At 57.4% G+C, this 18,273-nt stretch overlaps 2 protein-coding genes and 1 long non-coding RNA gene across 13 annotated transcripts in view; 1 reads left to right on the plus strand and 2 right to left on the minus strand.

Moving 5' to 3' along the window:
• Positions 1-791: 791 nt before the first annotated feature.
• ZNF414 (zinc finger protein 414) lies at positions 792-9,677 on the minus strand. 9 transcript variants are annotated; one of them, XM_028093147.2, is made up of 10 exons: positions 8,205-9,677; positions 7,405-7,643; positions 6,367-6,682; positions 5,928-6,035; positions 5,711-5,816; positions 4,812-5,155; positions 4,671-4,731; positions 4,329-4,376; positions 4,050-4,223; positions 792-1,516 (listed from the first exon to the last, which is right to left on the minus strand). In XM_028093147.2, exons 2-10 carry the CDS (start codon positions 7,405-7,407, stop codon positions 1,234-1,236), a joined length of 1,443 nt encoding a protein of 480 aa, XP_027948948.1. In that variant the 5' UTR covers positions 7,408-7,643; positions 8,205-9,677; the 3' UTR covers positions 792-1,233. The 9 variants fall into 9 exon arrangements, with proteins under 9 accessions (XP_027948948.1, XP_087873834.1, XP_087873836.1 ...); XM_088017708.1 differs by having other exon boundaries at positions 7,405-9,677; XM_088017710.1 differs by lacking the exons at positions 7,405-7,643; positions 8,205-9,677 and adding an exon at positions 7,136-7,236.
• Positions 6,450-18,273, plus strand: part of LOC114200832 (uncharacterized) — a 51,370-nt gene continuing 39,546 nt past the window's right edge. For both annotated transcript variants that reach the window (XR_015766629.1, XR_015766630.1), the window contains exon 1: positions 6,450-9,215. This is a non-coding gene — a long non-coding RNA (uncharacterized LOC114200832). The remainder of the gene's footprint in view (positions 9,216-18,273) is intronic.
• The window catches only part of MYO1F (myosin IF), a 31,675-nt gene continuing 23,801 nt past the window's right edge, over positions 10,400-18,273 (minus strand). For both annotated transcript variants that reach the window (XM_028093146.2, XM_028093145.2), the window contains 9 exons: positions 14,983-15,097; positions 14,720-14,889; positions 13,862-14,007; positions 13,373-13,519; positions 13,101-13,249; positions 12,529-12,612; positions 11,808-12,003; positions 11,552-11,721; positions 10,400-10,855 (listed from right to left, as the gene is read on the minus strand). In XM_028093146.2, coding sequence (XP_027948947.1) covers positions 10,779-10,855; positions 11,552-11,721; positions 11,808-12,003; positions 12,529-12,612; positions 13,101-13,249; positions 13,373-13,519; positions 13,862-14,007; positions 14,720-14,889; positions 14,983-15,097 — 1,254 coding nt within the window. In that variant the 3' untranslated portion in view covers positions 10,400-10,778. The remainder of the gene's footprint in view (positions 10,856-11,551; positions 11,722-11,807; positions 12,004-12,528; positions 12,613-13,100; positions 13,250-13,372; positions 13,520-13,861; positions 14,008-14,719; positions 14,890-14,982; positions 15,098-18,273) is intronic.

The raw sequence follows: 18,273 nt of genomic DNA on the forward strand, positions 1-18,273 counted from the left end.
AGATCAAGACTCCTACTCCTCTGAGCCAGCCAGGTGCCCTGAGCCTGGGGAATCTCTTAAAACACTCAGGGTGATTCTCATGTGCCCAGGAGTCGCCCTGAGACCCCATGAAAGTGCAGGTTCTGCCTCAGGTCCGTGGTGGAGCCTCAGGTTTCTAAAGATCCCAGGTGATGCCCTGGAGTGGCGGGGTTGTAGACGGATCCAGTCTGTCTTGAGGACACTGCATCCGCGGCTGGAGCCGTTCATTATCTCCCTGCCATGGAGGCCACAGGCTGCACAGTCGGAAAGGACTCTGCCTGTTTGTGTCTTTTAAGAGGCACGGCTTGAGGATTCTGGAGCCTCTGTGCCTGCCCATCCCCATCCTGCACTAGCAGGCGTGCACCCTGGGTCACATTCCCAGATGTGGGGTCCCCTTGGAACAGGAGTCCCAGGAGACCAGGGATGATGAGAGTGGGTCCTCCCTGGGTCTCTGGGACAAGCCAGCACAGGCTGCGCACAGGCTGTGCACAGGCTGCGCACAGGCTGACTGACCCTCCCAGAGTTTGGTGAATGAGGGAAATGAATGAATGAAACAAGTGATTATTGGCCAAGAGCATACAGTAGGTGCCCAATCAAGGTAAGGTAAAGGACTGAATGCTGGTGACAAGCTGGTGACTTCCCAGGCTCTAAGGCCAGCCACCCCGTGTGAACCGCCCCCCCCCCAGGCCTGGAACTCAGTTTGGAGGGTCCCACCCTGGCAAGCCCTATTCCTCCACGGTCCCCAGGAGGTGTCCCCCCCGCCCCTCCCCCCACGCCCCTTTGTGTTTGGAGCCTTCCAGGTGGCTCTGGGCTGGACTGCAAAGCGCGGCCATGAACTTGGGCAGGAGGTTCCGCAGATGGAATTGAGGAACCTGAAGCCCGAAGTGAGCCTGGGCCACAAGGGTCTGCCTTGGGGTTTCAGTGGTGGTGGGGAGTGCGGGGAGGTGTTGGCTTCAGGGAGCCTGTGGAACAATGGGCTAAGGAGGGGTCCCGGGATTCTGAGCACATGGCGGGGCTGGTGAGCCAGAGCAGGCGCAAGAGCAGGGACATGCACCTGGTTGCCCTGGGTCAGGGGACAGACACGGTGGTGGTCTCCACGCTCAGCCACATGTCCAAGTGCATGCAGTCGAGGACTGAGCACATGGGCAGCCAATCCTGGGGGTCGAGGGGCGCACGGAGGATCAGGGGCCTGGGATGGCAGTGCTCGCATCCAGGTCAAAGGCAGGGCTTTGGGACATGCACCCGGGAGCCTTGCTTCCCCTCTCCCGGTCTTGTGATGGGGCTGGTCCTGGACAACTGCTGGACTGGCACCTGGCCGGACTCAGCTGATGTAAGCTGCCAGGAGAGGCTCGGCCTCTTCAGTGCAAACCTGCAGTCTCTTATCAACCAGCCCCCCGTTGGGCTAGCTGGGCAAAGTGGATGACTGCCCTGATCCGCTGGCCTGTCCTTCCATCTTCCTTCAAGACTGGCACTCCTGGGCGCCCTCTGCTGGGCCGAGCTGGGGCAGAAAGAAGACTTGGCGGTCAATCAGGCTTTTTGCAGTCGGGGGAAGGGGGGCCCTCTGAGGTCTCACTTTGGCCAGAGGGAGGGCAGGGGCTGCGGAAGCCCAGGAGAGACACTGGGAGATTTCCCAGTTAAGCTGAAAAAGTTGGACATGAGTCGGGAGGGGGCAAGGGTAGGAAGTTGCTTTTGGAGTGAGCAGTGTGCCCAGGCTCCTTTGGCCTCTGGGCAGTTTCAGGTTGCTGGGCTGGGGGAGGGCAGGGGACACTGTCCCCTTGGTAGAAGCTGTTGCGTTTACAAGGGTGATGGGGTGGGGTGGGGTACCTGGGCCAAGATACTGGCTCTGGGACTCTCTGGAAAGGTCCTGAGAGACTGGGAAGTGGCATTGCCTGGATTTGGGGGTGGCTGAATGAGAGTCCTGATGGGGGAAGGGCCTCTGACACCTCGGAGACAGGTTGGGTTCCTGGGGGAGAGGGAACCCTGAACCCTGTCCCTGGAGATGTGGGAAAAGGGGAGGTGTCCTTTGGTCCTCACTGCCTGGGTTTTCTTATAGATGGGAACCGTTCCCAGCTTCTAGGGTGGTACAGAATCAGTGAGGGAACTGGAGCTGGGCTTGGCTCAGTCATCCTACCCCCCTAGCCTCACCTCTAGCTGTAAAATGGGCCCCTTGATCCCACCCCACTTCCTTCCTGGGTTCTTTGTTGGGGGGTGTTCCAGGCAGCCATGGGCTTGGTAGCCAGAGGGATGTGAATCACTCACAAACATTTCTCAAGCCCCCACCCTCTCTTCCCAGTCCCTGTTTGAATCTTCACAAGGACTCCAGAGGGTAAGCATCCTGACACCCATCTTAAGGACTAGCAAAGTGAGATGCAGGGAGGTTGAGTCTTCTCCAGGGTCACAAAGTCCTGGCTTCAAGGCTCCTGGCTGGGAAGAGGAAAGCTCGGGTCCTGAAGCCCTAAGGTCCCCTGATGGCTCCGCTGGCCCGACAGCAGGTGCTGAGCGATATCTGCCTCAGCACGGGCCCGGAGGTGCTGGCAGACCAGACACCTGGCCTGAGCCAGCTGAGTCTCAGCTCCGACCCGGCAATGACACTGCAGCCCTGAAGCCCCGCGGGTGGGCTCCTGGGTGCAGGTGGGCCGGTCCTAAGGGCACTCAGATCAGCACCCCCCTCTCCCCCCCCCCCCCCAGCTTTCAGGAAAAGCAGAAGGGCCTCTGGAGCTTAGAGCTGTTCAACTGCAAGGAGGCTGGGGAGTTCTTGCTCAAAGACGGTCTGTGTTCCCCAGAAAGAGGATGATGAGGAGGAGAAGAGGAGAGGAATGAGGGAGGGGGTGGGTGTGTTCGAGATAGAGCCTCGTGGGTTATTAGAACAAGGTCTCCACTACCAGGCAGTAATGAGAAGAGACCCGTTTTCTGTGTTCAGACTTGGGGGGGAAAGGCAGGAAGGGTTGCTTCAGGTACCTGAGGAGGGGGAAGAGGGTCAGGAGCCTCGGCTAGGGGACCCTGGGGCTGGAAGGGAGCAAGATGCAGGAGGTAAAACTAGCTTCTGAGGGGTGGCTGCCAACAGCACGCCTAAGACTTCCACGTTCAGGAGGCTTGGCCCACTGGGTTTGGTGACAACAGCGCTGGGACAGCAGTGTGGCCCCAGATTTTGAACCCTGACCCAGGCCCGATTCCCCATGACAGAAGGGAAAAGGAGATCCTCATGGCTGGAAGACAGGGGAGGGGTGAGGAGGGAGAGAGCCCAGGCTCCCTACGGCTGGCTTTGACCCACCCTCCTCCTCAGAGCCGACAAAGGGACAGAAATGAAAGCAACAGCCAAAGATGAGGGTCTGGAAGACAGTGACGAAGACAAAACCAGAGCCCCTGGGGGCCCTGGCTCCAGCACCTCAACCCTGTCACCTGCGAGTCTGCACTGGCTTCAGGATTGCGGGGGGGGGGGCGCTCCAGCAGGGTCAGCCCCAGCACTTTCTCAGGACCAGCCTGTCTTACTGACTCCTGGGATTTAAATAAAAGCGATGTTTCCATCCCATCTGGTTTCTGGAAATGGGACAGGAGGCACTGGCAGCCCCAACTACAGCTAGATAGGATAGCACTGGGCTGGAGACCTGGGTCCCAGTTGTTAAAGTGACAGGGGAGTGGTGAGGTTGAGGGGAGGCTTGTCCCCTCTCAGGGTGTGAGCACCCCAGGACTGCTAGACCGGCTGCTGTGCATCGGAGGGGCAAGGGACCCAGACACAGCACCGGCTGGCTCATCGCGCCTCCTTTATTAAGTCTCCCCACCCCCTCCATCTTAAGCCTCATTAAAATTACAAAACTACCCGCATCCTACAGTCCAGCCCCCCCCCCCCCCCCACCGCGGCGGGATTCAGAACGGCGAGAAAACCGGACACTCCCCCTCTGTCAGCAGCGGAGACACCTTGGGTGCAAGCGGGACCGGGTCTGGGTGGGGCAGAGGAGGGGGCGCCTGAGCCTCGGCCCCGCCCCTCGCCTCGGGGCCCCCGCCCTCCCCACCGGAGCGCTCCTCCGCCTTACCCGCCGGCGCGTCGGGGCGCGGCTGCCCGGGCCCCGGGGCCGCGGGGGCGATGGGCCGGTGGTCCTCCAGATGCAGTGTCATGGCGGGCCGCGAGGCCGTGGAGAAGGCGCACTGCATGCACGAGTAGCGGCCGCGCGTGTGCTCCCACACGATGCGGCTCGGGGCCGCGTGCCCTGCGGGCAGGCGGGACCCCGTCAGTCCCGGCCACCCCCAGGGACGGTGGACGTGGACGAGTGCGGGTCAGACCTTTCCCCGCCTCCCCATCAGCTCCCGGGCACCTGGCTGGTCTGGCCTGGCTGATCCATTGCTCCCGAGCGTGTTCCCTCCTGTAATTGGTGGGGGGGGGGGCGGGCACTAAACTTGACTTATCCGAATCCCCCACTCCTATCCCTGGAACCACCGCAGAGGGAAGGACTTGGGAAGCGGGCGCGGGTTTTACACGGAAACGCCGGCGCAGATGAAGGCTCAGGGGCCAACAATTTTTAAGGCAAAAGTCGTGTATTTCGGGGGTGGCAGCTCTGGCCACCTGGGAAAGGGCGGGCAACGCTGCCTCCCAGCATCCCCTGGGCCCAGCAGGGCGCAGGACAGAAAAATCCCCTCCACCCCTCCCTGGTGATCACCTGCACGCACCTGAGGGCGCGTCGGAGCCGCCCTGGGGTCTTCGCGGGCTGCCGCCGGCACCTGAGATAAACAGGCGGGTCAAGGTCAGAAGTCTGGGTGAGCCCACCTCACCCTTCAGGCGGCCCTGCTCCCACACTCACCTTGGCTTTTTTTCCAGACTGCGGCGCTGGAGGCGGGCGGCCCGGGCGCCGCGGCCAGGAAGGGGCGCAGGCGTGGGGGACTTAGGCCAAAGGGCGCGGGGTTCAAGTAGGGCAGAAAGGGCCCGGTGGGGGCAGGGGCGGGGGTCGTGAAGGGCTCGAGCAGCGGGAACGGCAGGCCCGGCGCCGACACAATGTCGGACTCCGGGGGACGCTCGGGCGCGGGTGGCTCCTTGTCTAGGGCTGGGGGTGGCGGCGCGGCTGGGCTCTGCGCATGCTCGGCGCAAACATGCAGATGCTTGAAGAGCGAGCGGTGCGTGCGGAAGCGCAGGAGGCAGTTCTCACACCTGGGGGCAGGCACAGGGCTGGGCTGGGTCTCTTGGGGGACGAGGGTAGGGCCTATCCGATGCTACCTGGGGAGGCGCGGCGCGAGGGCGGTAAGTAAGGGAGCCTAAGGCCCAAATCACAGATTCCCCACTTGCGGCGGGGGGTAAGCTTGCCCTAAGCGCCCCCAAATGTGGCCGCGACCCTCCCGGACCCCTCCGGGTCCTTGCCCTGGGAAAACGAGGAAGGAAGTCTCAATTTTGACTTAGACGGCCAGTTTTCTTCTAGGGAGGTCAGGAGGAACTGGGCGGAGACGCACGACGTATGCCCCGCCCTTTCCGAGCTCCGCCCTCCGGGTCTCTGAGACTCGTTCCAGTAACCAGTCTCTCTTTTTGGGCAGGTAAGGGCAGGGCTTGCCCGAGGCCGCGTCCACTGCCAGACTCGCCACCTCCCCCCCCGACCCCGCGCCCCACCCCCCCAGGAAGGACCCCAGGTAGTGGCAATCAAATCGGGTGGGAGGAGCTGCCAGAGGCCTGATCACGGAGCACCAGTGGAAGTCAGGAGAGTAAGGGTCTCACTTGAAGTAGCGGTTGGGTTTGTAGTGCAGCTTGCCATGTGCCACCAGTTCTTGCATGCTGGGGAAGGTCTCGGTGCAGCTCAGGGCGGAACAGCGGAAGAGCTTGCCTGGCAGGGCAGGGATGAAGGACAGAGTGGAGAGGGGTGGCCAAGGCCGGCCTGGAGGCTCTGCCTGCCTCCCACCCCAAACTGCCTCCGCACCACCTACTCTGGCCCTACCTTCCAGGGACTGTGTGGGTGGGCAGTGGGTACGCAGATGCTGTGCCAGATCACGAACACTGGGGAAACTGAGACAGCAGCCAGGGCTGGAGCAGGGTATCTGCTTCCCTGCAGGATGCACAGAAAGGAGGGTGTCACCCACTCTTCCCCCGTCCACGCTGTCCAGAGTTCTGCCCCAGAGAGGCATATATGAGGCTGGAATTACCCTGCTGGTTTCTTACCAGGGCCTTTACCATCTTCTTCCCCCACCAGACAGAGCTGCCAGAGGACAGGGGCTGGCTTGGCTGGCTCACATCACTGTAGCCACAGCCTGGCATACACTTGGTGCTCAGTAAATGGTGATTCCCTCTTGATGGGGCCCAAGTTTGGAGATACTCTGTACTCCTCTCAATTGTTCCAAGGCCTGTGACCACCCCCAGAAGGCTCCATCACATATCACCTGGTTGTTGGCGTCGTCTGGGAGGCCTCAGGTCCTCGCTGGTCCCAGAGACTGTGCTGGTGGGGCCACCAAGGCTGGATCCGGGACCAGGCTGAACACTGTCTGGGGCAGAGGGGGCACCCTGCTGGGTCCCTCCAGGCCCTCCTCGGTCCCACGCTGGGGGCGTGGCTGCCCGTTCAGGGCCTGGCTCCTCCCCCATGGAAGAGGAGGTGGCTGCTGCGGCCACAACTGGGGACAACACTTCCTTGTCAGTCTCACTGAAGCTGGGCTCTGCAGCGGCCGGCATGTCCGGGCTGGGCCCCGAGGGTTCCTCCTCCTAGTGGAAGGAAAAGGCAGGGAGAACCCCTCTGGGCCCAGGTCGGCCTGGGCCAGCCAGGGGAACCCCTCCCACCCCGCCAAGACCTTTGGACATTCCTGAAGCAGCGAATGCCTTTGAGAAATCACCTGGTCAGCCCCCATCCTAAGGAGTCACCATCAGGGGAGGGCAGGGGATAAGAGTGGATTGAGCCTCCTGTGTTCCAATCTCTGGGAGGGAGCTGGGAGGTGTCCCAATTGCAGAAGGGGGTATCTGTCAGGAATTACTATGAAAGTAGCAGTCCTTCGTCCCTAACTTGGGACAGTGGGACGCCCCTTACACGGCAGGGACGTGGCCTACGGGGTGTGGGCGGGACGAAGGTTACAAAGACGGGGCTCCGAACAGGGCGCCGCTGGGAACATGCTGGAGGGGCCAGAGGGATCAAGTGGACTGTTTGCGGACGGAAATACATACACCGGCCCGGCTCGAGCTGTGCAGTCGAACCCGGAGGGGCTAGGGGCCCCGATGTGTAAGGAACAGGGGCGGAGCTCGAGTCCTGTGGGCGTGGCCCAGTCGAAGCCGGGCCAGGAAGCCGGGGGTGGGGTGTTCCCCAAGTGACAGCCAGCGACGGGAGAGTGCCCGGATGTGGGGGCGGGGTCGGCCGGAGGGTGCGCGTGCGACAGGGCCGCGCCCCGCCAGTACCCGCTGCTTCGCCGCGCCCGCATCCCCGACGCCGCGCTCACCATCCTCGACTCGGCTCAGCCTCTTATTCCTGTGGCTCCGGCGGCTCCGGCTGAGACTGCGGCGACTCCCTGGGCGGCCGCGGGCTCGCGCTCACGTCGACGCCATTTTCCGCCTCCCAGATCTCGCGAGAGCGGGGGCAGGGCCTGCGCACAGCGCCCCTCGAGGGGGTGGGGCCTGAGATCTGGGTCCTCCAGGAGGCGAGCTCGGTAGGCGGTGCTGCGGGTTTGCAAGCCCAGACCTATCAAAGAGTGCACCTTTAAAGACCTTGTGCTCAGAGATCCTGGCGAAAAATCCTTCGGGGCCTCTGTTCTCGTCTGCTAAATGGGTATCTTTGTCCCCTCCCGTCCCATCACCAGCTCTCAGCCGCTCTCCTTTTTGAAGAGGTGATGTTGTTTGGGCCGCCTTTTTGGAGAGAAATTGGCAGTGATCGTCAACATTGTCAATGCACGGAGCTCTGAAGTTCTAATAGGCTCCTTGTGATAGCCAGGGGCAGGAAGCAAGCTGTCTGTCCTCCGGACAGGTGTAGCCTAAGGATGGAGACCCCTGGGTGGGCCGGCGTGGAATAAGGCACCTATCCATCCTACATTCCTTGAGCGCCTACTGTGTGCGAGGCGTTGGGGACCCAGAGGGGAACAGGACAAACATCCTTGCCCTCAGGGGCCTGCTCACATTTTAAAATGGGGAAACAGACAATGAGTCAACAAATGCAGAAAACCACCTTAGGGATATTAAGTGCTACAAAGGAAAACGCACACAGAAGGGAGAGAAGTCTCTCTTGAGTTGACTTTTGAGCTGTTACCTGATGGTCAGGAAGGAGTGAGCAAATGGAAGGTCAGGGGACTCTGGGAAGTGGATAGCTGTGCAAATGTCCTGAGGTGGGGAGGGACAAGCTTCTCAAGGACCAGTAAGGAGATCAGCTCACTGCTGGAACAGAGTGGAGGCAGAGGGTGGAGGTCAGTAAGTGAACTTGGTGCAGGGAAGGTCACACAGGACCTCATGAACCATAGAGAGGAGTGCGGTTTCTGTTCTCATCATTGATGTATTTTTAGCAGGGGTAGGTCCACCATCTGATTCTTGGGTGTTGTTCGAAGGATGGGCAGTTGGGGGGATGGTAAAGTGGATCTTTGATCTCAGGTCTCTATAATACATCATTTAACATTCAAGAGGTGTCTGTTGAGTTCTGAGCAAGTATAGACTTTATGTGCAGCGTATTTTCATCTGTGTACATAAGATGTACCTATGTGCCTTTATATGTGGAGAATATCATTAGAAGGCGACATTAAAAAAGTGGGGAGGGGAACAGAGATTTTCAAGTGAGGGAGAGACTGTCTTTTCATACTTTGTGCTGTTTGAATTTAAAAAAATGTGGTTTTGATTATCATTAATACAGTTAAAAACTCTTTAATCTAAAAAAAAAAACCGGATCGTTTGATGCAGGGTGGAGGTGTGTTTGTGTGTGGAGGGGAGGTTGGTGCAATCTGGGGAAGGGTGGGGTGAGGCCTCAGAAGGACATGGACCCAAGGAAGGGAGAGGAGGGGCCAGGCTTAAGAAATTCTATAAGTCAACAGGATGTGGGGCTGTGGAGTGGGCAGGGCCAAGGTGATTCTGAGGTTTGCAGTCTGAAGATGCTGTAACCTAGATGTGAGGCCCAGAAAGCCCTACTTCCTGTAAATGGGGTGACCGCCATGGCAGTGGGGCCCTGGAATTGTACCCCAAAATGTCAGGCAGCCTGCATGGTGAGTTCAAGGAGAGAGGAAGGAGGTAGAAGCCCCAATTCCTCTTCAGCACCAGGAAATGCCCAGTTGATGAGGTTGGTGGCTCATGCACTTCCTCCCCAGCCTGTCCTAATGTCTAAGTGTTGCAGAGAGAGACATGCACAGTGGTGGTTGGGCAGCGGAGGGGCGAAAATCAGAGATGGAGGAAACCAGGGACATTCAGGGGACTGGTTAAATGCTTTTGTGTAATGACTGGCTAATAAAAGGGTTGCTGAGACCCAGTTGTGACCTTGGGATTTTTTTCGGCCACGCTCAGTTTCCCAAAGCAGGGACAGAAGAGAGAGGTTCAGATCCTGCAGAAGGTGCTGCTGGCCAGTCTTTCTCTGATACCTCATCTCCCATCCTCCAGTTGGGTAGGGGTCCTCTGCCTGGAGTTCTCCTGTCACAGCGCAGATCGCTGTATGTGGTGTTTGCCAGTCAAGATCTGCTGACCCCAAACCCTTTTCTTCCTTCTTGGCTCCTCCAGCAATGCCCACTCTCTCTCTGCATCCCCTTCCCCTGCCCCAGCCCCTGTCTCTTCTCTGGCCCAGTCCTGACCACCACCAATTTGGCTGTGTCTCTCCCAGACTGGCTGCTCTTTGAGGGTCTGAGCCCAGAGTGGGTGTCTGTTTGGAAAGTCGGGATACTTAGGCTCAGACCATGGTGGGATCCCCAGCAGTTCCACCTGCATCTGCAGGGAGTTCTGAAAAGCTCAGGCTCCATCACTGGCTTGGAAAGATCTGGGGAGTCCAGTGGCCAGGCTGACCCCCTAAATCCATGACAATAGGTGCAGAAAGCCAGGGCCCTTGCGTATCAGAACTGGTTCTGACTCCAGGTGAGTGAGGGCTAAGAAAGCACAGACATGGGGGTGGTGGTATGGGGGCCAGGGGTGGCCCAGGCTGGATTGTGAAGGACCGTGTGGGACCTGCCTCCTTCCTCAGGGTCCAGTCAGGTCCTGGATGGGTTTGGGGGCTGCAGATTCAAAGATGACAGGACCCACCAGACTATTTTCTGCAGGAAGGCCAGGATGCAAATGGCCAAGAGTGGGTGAGCAGGCAAGTGGGACAGACACCAGCTTTGGGAGATGTGGGGTGGGCGTATATATGAGTTCAAGGCTTGGCTCTGTGGGATCTTGGGCAAGTGGCAAAACTTCTCCCGGCCCCCAGTTTTGCACCTGTAATGGGGTATTTGCGGCTTTTCCCTCAGCGTCTGGTTAGCGCTCAGTAAATTTAATTCACACTTTCACCTGGCAAATGTTTATTGCCTCAGTGATGACAGAAGAAGGGGAGTCTCACTTGTCAAGGTGTCCCCAACTGTGCTTGGCACTTTGCCGACAGGACACAACTCATATATACTCACAAGGCAGCTGGGAGGTAGATTCTGCTATTAGCCCTGTTTGACACAGGAGGCGTGTGACATGGGGGATGCCAGGGCCCTGGGGTGGCTGCAGTGGTGACCCCCAGACCCAGACCCAGGGCCTGGGCTGGGCTGGGCTGCGCTGGAGGCCCCAGGACTGGACCTTCTGGCTAATGTGGCCAAGGAAAACCAGGCCCTCGCCAGCAGGGCCTGGCTCCCTGGCGGGCAGGCAGGCGGGCAGGAGGCCGAATCCGGGCCCCCTCTCAGATCTTCTCCACGTAGTTTCCTGGGAAGAGGCCCTCCTGGCCGTGCAGCCGGCCTTTCCACCAGCCTGAGGAATCTGTGGGCGAGAGGGGAGCGTGAGGCGGTGTGCGGCCCACCCAGGAGGAAGCCTTCGTGGGGCTCCCTGCCTGTTTTATTCATCACCACTGGTGTGGCAGAAGGCAGATGCTGAAAAGAGAACTGTCATCAGGTGGAAGGAGGGATGGATGGACGAACTCATGGTTTTTCCTGCCACTGCCTCACACTCTGTCATGTTCTAAACCGTTCTCTCGTGCTCGTCCCTCATCTCTTCCTACGGGTGCCTCCCCTCACTCCACATGATGGACCAGTGAATGACCCCTTTGGGACTCCCCACTTACTCGCAGAGGGTGCTGCTGAGTCCCAAGCCCTTCTGGGAGGGGCGGGCAGCCCAGGGGGCTAAGGTAGGAAGGTGGCCTGGGCCATCCAGACATGACCGACCCATTTTTACTCACAAGGGGTCGCTTTGAGGTGGGTTCTGCTATTAGCCCTGGGCTTCACGGGAGAGAAAAATGAGGCCCAGGGGATTGGGCATGCTGCTGTGAGGCCAGGCCCCCAGAGAGCCTTAGGAGGGAACCTCCAGACCTGAGGACTTCTAGCTTATGCAGCCACTGGCCCGGAAGAGAGTATCTCTGGTGGGGGCTGGTTGCTTCTGTTCTCTTCCGGAAAGGTGTGCAGGAATGGGGGGTTGCCAAGCAGGGTCTGACTCCTCCCCGCTCTGCCCTGGGACACACACCTTCCATGAGGATCTCGATGACCTCGTTCACGTTGAAGCTCAGCTCGTCCACATCTTGGCCCACATACTGGTACAGTGCCCGGCACCGCGGGCCATGGATCCGAGGCTGGGGCTTGGGTCGGCCCACGCCCGGCACAGGTCGCTGCCCCACACTGCGCTTCCTCTGCATGCTGTGGGTACAGGGAGCGCTCGTCAAGGCCCAGACACTCCCCTGCCCCCTGTCCACCTCCTGGGGCTGCCCTCTTTCATCACTTACCCTGCCACACCCTGGTCAGGTACGTTAAGGAATTCTGTGTTGTGCTCCGAGGGGGGCCGTGCCCGGGGGCGCCTGCTGACCCTCAGGGCTGAGGATGGAGGGCCCCGGAGAGGCTGCTGGGAGCCCCCTCCAGATGTGATCTCCAGGGGCAGGGGCCCCCTTCTGGCAGAAGGAGGCACTCCATTGTGGTCCAGGCCTGTGGCAGGAGCAAGAGTTGGGTCATTTATCAGGGTGATGGTAGGAGGATTTGGGGAGGACTTAGCTCCAAGATCCCAGTGTGAGGGGGGAGGCAGCTAGTCACATGCTCAACCCAGCATGGTAAGGACTGGCCCAGAGGGAGTCTCTGCAGGGTAAGATCTCCCCTATCCTCTTCTGTAGGAGGGCTTTTGTTGGTGGGTCTTGGAGGATGAATAGGAGCTCAAGCCAAGTGGGAATCTGGGAGACAAGAGGAGCAAACAGCCTAAGGAAAGGCTTGGAGATAAGAACAAATTTGTTAAATTGGCAAAATAAGATGTAGCTTGTGTGACAGGAGTATAAGATGGGAGGAGAGAAGAGGTTGGTGGTTAGCTGGGTTTGGCTTCTGAAGGGCTTTGAATATCAGACTAAGCTTAGTCTGTATTCTGTGGAAGAGGGGGAGCTGTGTAGAGTTCTATCTGTTGACAGCAGGCATGGCTTGGGTCATGGAGCACACAAGAGGCAAGGGAAGACACATCCTCCTCACCTCTGGGAGGCGCAGGGGCTGCCCGGGTAGGGGCCTGGGCTGGCCTTCGAGGTTTTCCCTGGGCCATTCCCTTCCGTGTAGGCTCTGAAAGGGGAAAAGAAATGGGAATTTGAGTGGTGACCAGACCACAACAGGCTCTTGGGCCCGCCCACAAGTCCAGGCCACTCTGTGGCCCCGCGCCAGACTCCGCCCCCTGGCTCCCTGGCTGTCCCATCGGCACCGCCCCGTAGTTACTGGAACAGTGGCTCTGCCCAGTAACTGGCCCCGCCCCCCAGGACCCACCTCTCATTGGCGCGGCTCTCTAGGCCCGCCCACCACTGGGGGGCGTTATGTCCCTGGTCACGCCCCCTCCACATTTCTCTCCCATTCATTGGTTACCTCGCTGACCCTGCCTTCTCCGTGACAGCGTCCTTGCCATTACATCTCTCTCGACCCACCCCTCCACGGCCCTAACCCGCTCCGGGCCAGCCTCACTGGCTCCGCCCCCACAGCCTTGGTTAGTACCCCCTCGCTGGCCCCGCCTCCATAGGACCCGCCTCTTTGCCTCCGCCCCCAGCTCTGCGCAGACTCACTGGAGCTTTTGGGCAGCCCGTCGCCCACGCTGACTGTGAGGGTCCGGCCGCTAGCCTTGAGCACGGCCATCTCGCCGGAGCCACGGGAGAAAGTGACGCTGCGGGTGCCACCTCCGCCCCAGCCCTCCTTCTTCACTCGGAACTGTAGTCTGTGGGGAGAGGAGGAAGCTGCGGGGACGCCCACTCCCCAAGCGGGCCGGGGCCGCGGGGCGGGAGAGGGGGAGCTGTGCCCAGCCCAGCCCGAGGACGGTGGCGGGGGGGGGGGGGCGTACGTGTCGCTGAAGGTGAGGGGCAGGGCCCTCCGCGCCGCCTCCTCGAAGCGCTTGCTCAGGAGGCTGACGAACTCGGTCTTGAAGATGCTCTCCAGGAAGCTGTCGGCGGCGTCTTCTTGGAGGATGAAGAAGTCGTCCTGCCTTGTGCTGGGGGAGGGGTAGGAGGAAAGGCAGGTGAGGGTGGCAGGACTGACATGTGAGATGCGACGGGGAGGGTCGGGTGAAGGGAAGTGAGGGGTGATGCGAGAGGGGGCAAGGAGCTGGGGAAGGTGGTCATAGAGAAGCGTCAGGTGAGGGAACAGGTGCTCTTGGCACATAACGATCATGAGTGTGGGGGAAGGGGAAGGTGACACGGAGGGCCAAGAGAGGGTTACAGGTATAGCGTAGGTTAGAGGATCAGAGTGACAGATGGGGTGAGCAGTGCGAGGGTAGCTGAGGATGACAGGAGGGCAGATGAGGGGGCGGGGGCAGGGGAGGGCCTGGCCTCACCTAAGGGAAACTCCTCGGAGGGCCTGGATCTCCAGCTTCTTCTTCAGGACCTCACGCACCTGGCCCTTCTCTGGTCCCTTCTTCACCTTCTCCCGTCCGATTATATACACACACTTGGGCGTCAGGATCAAGTCCCTTTTGATGGGCTGTGAGGATGCAGGAGTAGAGCTGGTGGCTGGAGCCCTGGGCATGGGCCACCTGGCTCCACGAGATCAACCTCAGGCAGGGGAGTGGTGCTGGCAGGTGAAGGACAGGTAAGCTGAGTGTTTCCCTCCATGTGAAGGTATATGAGGAGTTACATTATATAAGAAATAGGAGGTTGAGTAAGGGTATATTGGCTAGAGAGGGGTTTCTGGGCCAGTGAACAGGTACAGGAGAGGTGGAGGTATACCTGCTGGACGTGGGTGCCCAGGCCAGATGAGAGTGTACATGTGCACAGGTGTGTCTGGGCCAGATGAAGATACAGACGTATTGACAGATCTATCTAGACTGGCTGAGGGTATACCTAATGGATAGGTGTGTCCAGGGTAAGTGGGGGTGGCCCTATGGTCAGGGCTTCTGGGTGAGGGAAGTGTGTAATTGTGGAAAGCTCTGTCTGGCCAGATGAAGATGTATGTGATGGACAGGTATGTCTGGGCTACATGAGGGCATATTTAATAGCCAGATGTATCTACACTAGTTGAGTGTACAGTTGTGTCTGGCTCAGTGGAGGGTGTACCTGTGATGGGGCAGGTGTATCTAGGCTAGGTGAATATATACCTGTGGACAGGTGTATCTGGGCCAGGTGAGGGTGTACCTCTGGTGGGGGTGCCAGGCTGGGGCCAGGATCCTGGACGTGCCCACCTGCTAGTGCCTCACCTTGAAGCGGCGGTCGTACTTGATGACCGCGTCAGCGAAGTCCACGCGTTCCCTCTTGCCCAGGAACTGGCGCAGCTCCGGCCGCTCCTCTAGCCCCAGGTAGTCCCCGACGAAGTTCCGATTGATACTGTTCCGTCTCCGCTCCTTCTTGTTCAGCAGGATGTTGGAAGCTGTGGGGACACCGGGTCAGGGGGAGAGGTTGTGGCCTGGCTCTTCCAAGTCCATCTGTCCCCACCCTGAGCCTCTCATCTGCAGCCTCTCACCTTCCTCCCGCATCTCCTCGTACTTCCGGACTGCCACATGGCGCCTCCAGGCCTTCTGGATGGTGCGGGCAAAGCCATCGAACTTGCGCTCCCGCATCTCCTCCAGAAGAAAGAGCTAGGCGAGAGGGAGGGGTGGTGGGTCTTTCTCTGATCCCACCCCACCCACTTGCTCTTGCTTACAGGCACCTGCACACATGCTCATACACTATGGTCAAAAAACTTTTTTTTCTTCCTCCAAATGACTGGACCCAGGCTTCCCTCCCCATATGGGGCACAAATCCCTGCATTACATGAAACTGTGGGTTGGTCTTGCAGGGTTCGAATCCCAGCTCTCCCTTTTCTAGCTGTGTCGTCTTTGCCAAAAATGGTGTGACATCACAGTTTCTCACACTGCTAGTTAAGTTATGGCACGTCACCCACGTGAGGTGCACCCCAATTTCAGAGATGTTAGAAATGTGAACCAGTGTGCATCTTAGAAAACCAACAAAATACTGTAAATGTGAAAACCTGGTGTATAGGACTGTGATGTACCTGGAGACCAGGTAGTTGTATAGTGTGCAACCTGCCCAGCCATACATGCCAGCCCTGGAAGAGAAGTTTTTGCAGAGAGCAGACTTTTTGAGTTTTAAGAGTCTCAGTCCAGAGGAGACTTAAGGTATAAACTGTATTAGAGCAAGTCAGAGTTGAAATGCCATGAAGGATGTCCCTTCACTTAGAATAATAACAGTGAACATATCAAGGAGAGGAGCCCACTGGATATGAAAGTTATAAATCTCAGTAATAAGAACAAGGGGGTGCTGATCGAAGAACAGAATAACCTAGTGGGATAGGACAGATGACTGGGGAACGTAATTCAAACAAATTTATTTATTTGAAGATTTCATTTATTTATTTAACAGAGAGACAGCAAGAAAGGGAACACAATCAGGGGGAGTAGGAGAGGGAAGAAGCAGGCTCTCCGCTGAGCAGGGAGCCCGATGCGGGGCTCGATCCCAGGACCCCAGGATCATGACCTGAGCTGAAGGCAGATGCTTAACGACTGAGCCACCCAGGCGCCCCTAATTCAAACAAATTTAGCGATAAAAGGGACAGCATTGTCAATCAGGGAAATACTGAAATGGGAAATACTGTAAATGGGGCTTTATTTAGAAAAATAATTAGCACTTCACCCAGAGGGATTTGTCAAATACACAAATATTACATCACTGCTAAAAGGCTGGCTGCCTGCTTTGCTGAGCAAGGTGGTTGATGTTTCCCAGAAACCCCAGGGTTCGCCGCAGGGACCGAAGTAAGTCTGTAGATACTTGGCTCAAATGCACTTTAAAAAAATATATCTTGGAGGGGGTACCTGGGTGACTCGGTTGAGCGTCCGACTTTTGATCTCAGGGTCGTGAGATCGAGCCCCAATGGGGCTCTGTTCTTAGGGGGGAGTCTGCTTCTCTCTCTCCCTCTCCTTCCGCCCCTCCTCCCTGCTCATTCTCTCTAAAATAAATAAATCTTTATATATCTTTGAGAACTTTTAAAGCTGTGGGTGTTTATAAGTGTTCATGAAAGGTGGGGATCTTTTCACCAGGAAGGAATCCTAACCCCACCAAGGCTATAGTTTCACAGGCTGCAGGGAATTGAGTGGAGTTTCCATATTCCTTTGTTTCTCAGACCGATATTATATGGGTCAGTGGGTCTGTGTGCAAAGCATGCCCAAGTAATGCCTTGTATGAGGTGTCTGGACGGCACGGAAGTACGTTCTGCAGTTTGCTAAGAGGACATCAGGTATGAATAAAGAACTTGCAGAACTGGGGGTGGGTCAGTGAACCAGGAGTCCTCTCTGCCTTAGCTGTTTAGGGCAGATGGGACGGGTGTCCTGCAACCTCGTTATTTCTGCTCAGGGAAGGGAATTCGTTTTCAATTTGGGAAAGGAATCTTCCTGTCTGCAGAGTTTAAAATTCGTCTCCTTCGGGGCGCCTGGGTGGCTCAGTTGGTTAAACAACTGACTTCGGCTCAGGTCATGATTCTGAGGTCCTGGGATCGAGCCTCATGTTGGGTTCCCTGCTCAGTGGGGAGTCTACTTGTCCCTCTGCCTGCCCCTCCCCCTGCTTGTGCATGCGCGTGCGCACGCTCTCTCTCTTAAATAAATAAATAAATAAATAAAATCTTTAAGAAAATAAAATAAAATTCATCTCCTTCAGGGCACCTGGGTGGCTCAGTTAAGCGTTTACCTTTATTTATTTATTTATTTATTTATTTATTTATTTATTTATTAAATATTTTATTTATTTATTTCAGAGAGAGAGAGAATGAGAGATAGAAAGCACGAGAGGGAAGAGGGTCAGAGGGAGAAGCAGACTCCCCGCTGAGCAGGAAGCCTGATGTGGGACTCGATTCCGGGACTCTAGGACCATGACCTGAGCTGAAGGCAGTCGCTTAACCAACTGAGCCACCCAGGCGCCCAAACGTCTACCTTTAGCTCAGGTCGTGATCCTAGGGGCCTGGGATGGAGCCCCGGGTCGGGCTCCCAGCTCAGCAGGGAGAGTCTGCTTGTCTCTCTCACTTTGCCCCTCTTCCCACTTGTGTTCTCTCTCTCTAATAAATAAAATAAAATAAAATTCATCTCCTTCATGTGCAGAGGGCAGAGCTGCATGTGCTTGAGGTGGGTAGATAGGCCCTAAATCCGAGCTTATCCCAGTGTACTGGCTTGAATAGTGTTCCCCCCCCCAATTCATGTCCACCGGAACCTGTGAATGTGACCTTCCCTGGAGAGAGGGTCTTTGCAGATGTAATCAAGTTAAAATGAGGTCATACTGGAGTAGGGTGGGCCCTCAATCCAATATGACTGGTGTCCTTCTAAGAAGAGGGACATTTGGACCCAGACACAGAGGAGAAGGCCTTGTGATGACAGAGGCAGAGACTGGGGTGATCAGGAGTGGCAAGGATGGCTAGCGGTCACCAGACATTAGGGAGAATCAAGGAAGGATCTTCCCTGGAGCCTTTAGAGGGAGCGTGGCCATGCTGACACCTCATTTTGGATTTCTAGCCTTCAGAAACATGAGAAAATTAATTTCTGTTGACTTAAGCCATCCAGTTTGTGGTAGCTGCCCGGCATGACAGGCAGTGAAGGCCAGCAGGTATGTAAAACACTGAGGATATTTTGAGTCCATGTTTACAAGGCACAGAATCCAAGTCAGAATCATCCCAGCGTAAGTGCATTTATGGTTGAGAAAGTCCCCAACTCCATTAGTTCTTTGCTCAATTTCGATACAGTGCAGTTACAAACAGTCATAAAACTGTTCCCAT

This window comes from Eumetopias jubatus, unplaced genomic scaffold, assembly GCF_037043125.1.
Source record: "Eumetopias jubatus isolate StellerSeaLion01/CBP00866 unplaced genomic scaffold, mEumJub1_p1.0 scaffold_1, whole genome shotgun sequence".
NCBI lineage: Eukaryota > Metazoa > Chordata > Mammalia > Carnivora > Otariidae > Eumetopias > Eumetopias jubatus.

Bases quoted from the DNA above. Each gene is read 5' to 3' on its own strand.
- ZNF414 (XM_028093147.2), bottom strand. The intron at 6,036-6,366 runs GTGATATGTGAT...TGCATCCTGCAG, and splicing joins CAGACGACGCCAACAACCAG to GGAAGCAGATACCCTGCTCC. The intron at 5,817-5,927 runs GTAGGGCCAGAG...CTGCCCTGCCAG, and splicing joins ACCCACACAGTCCCTGGAAG to GCAAGCTCTTCCGCTGTTCC.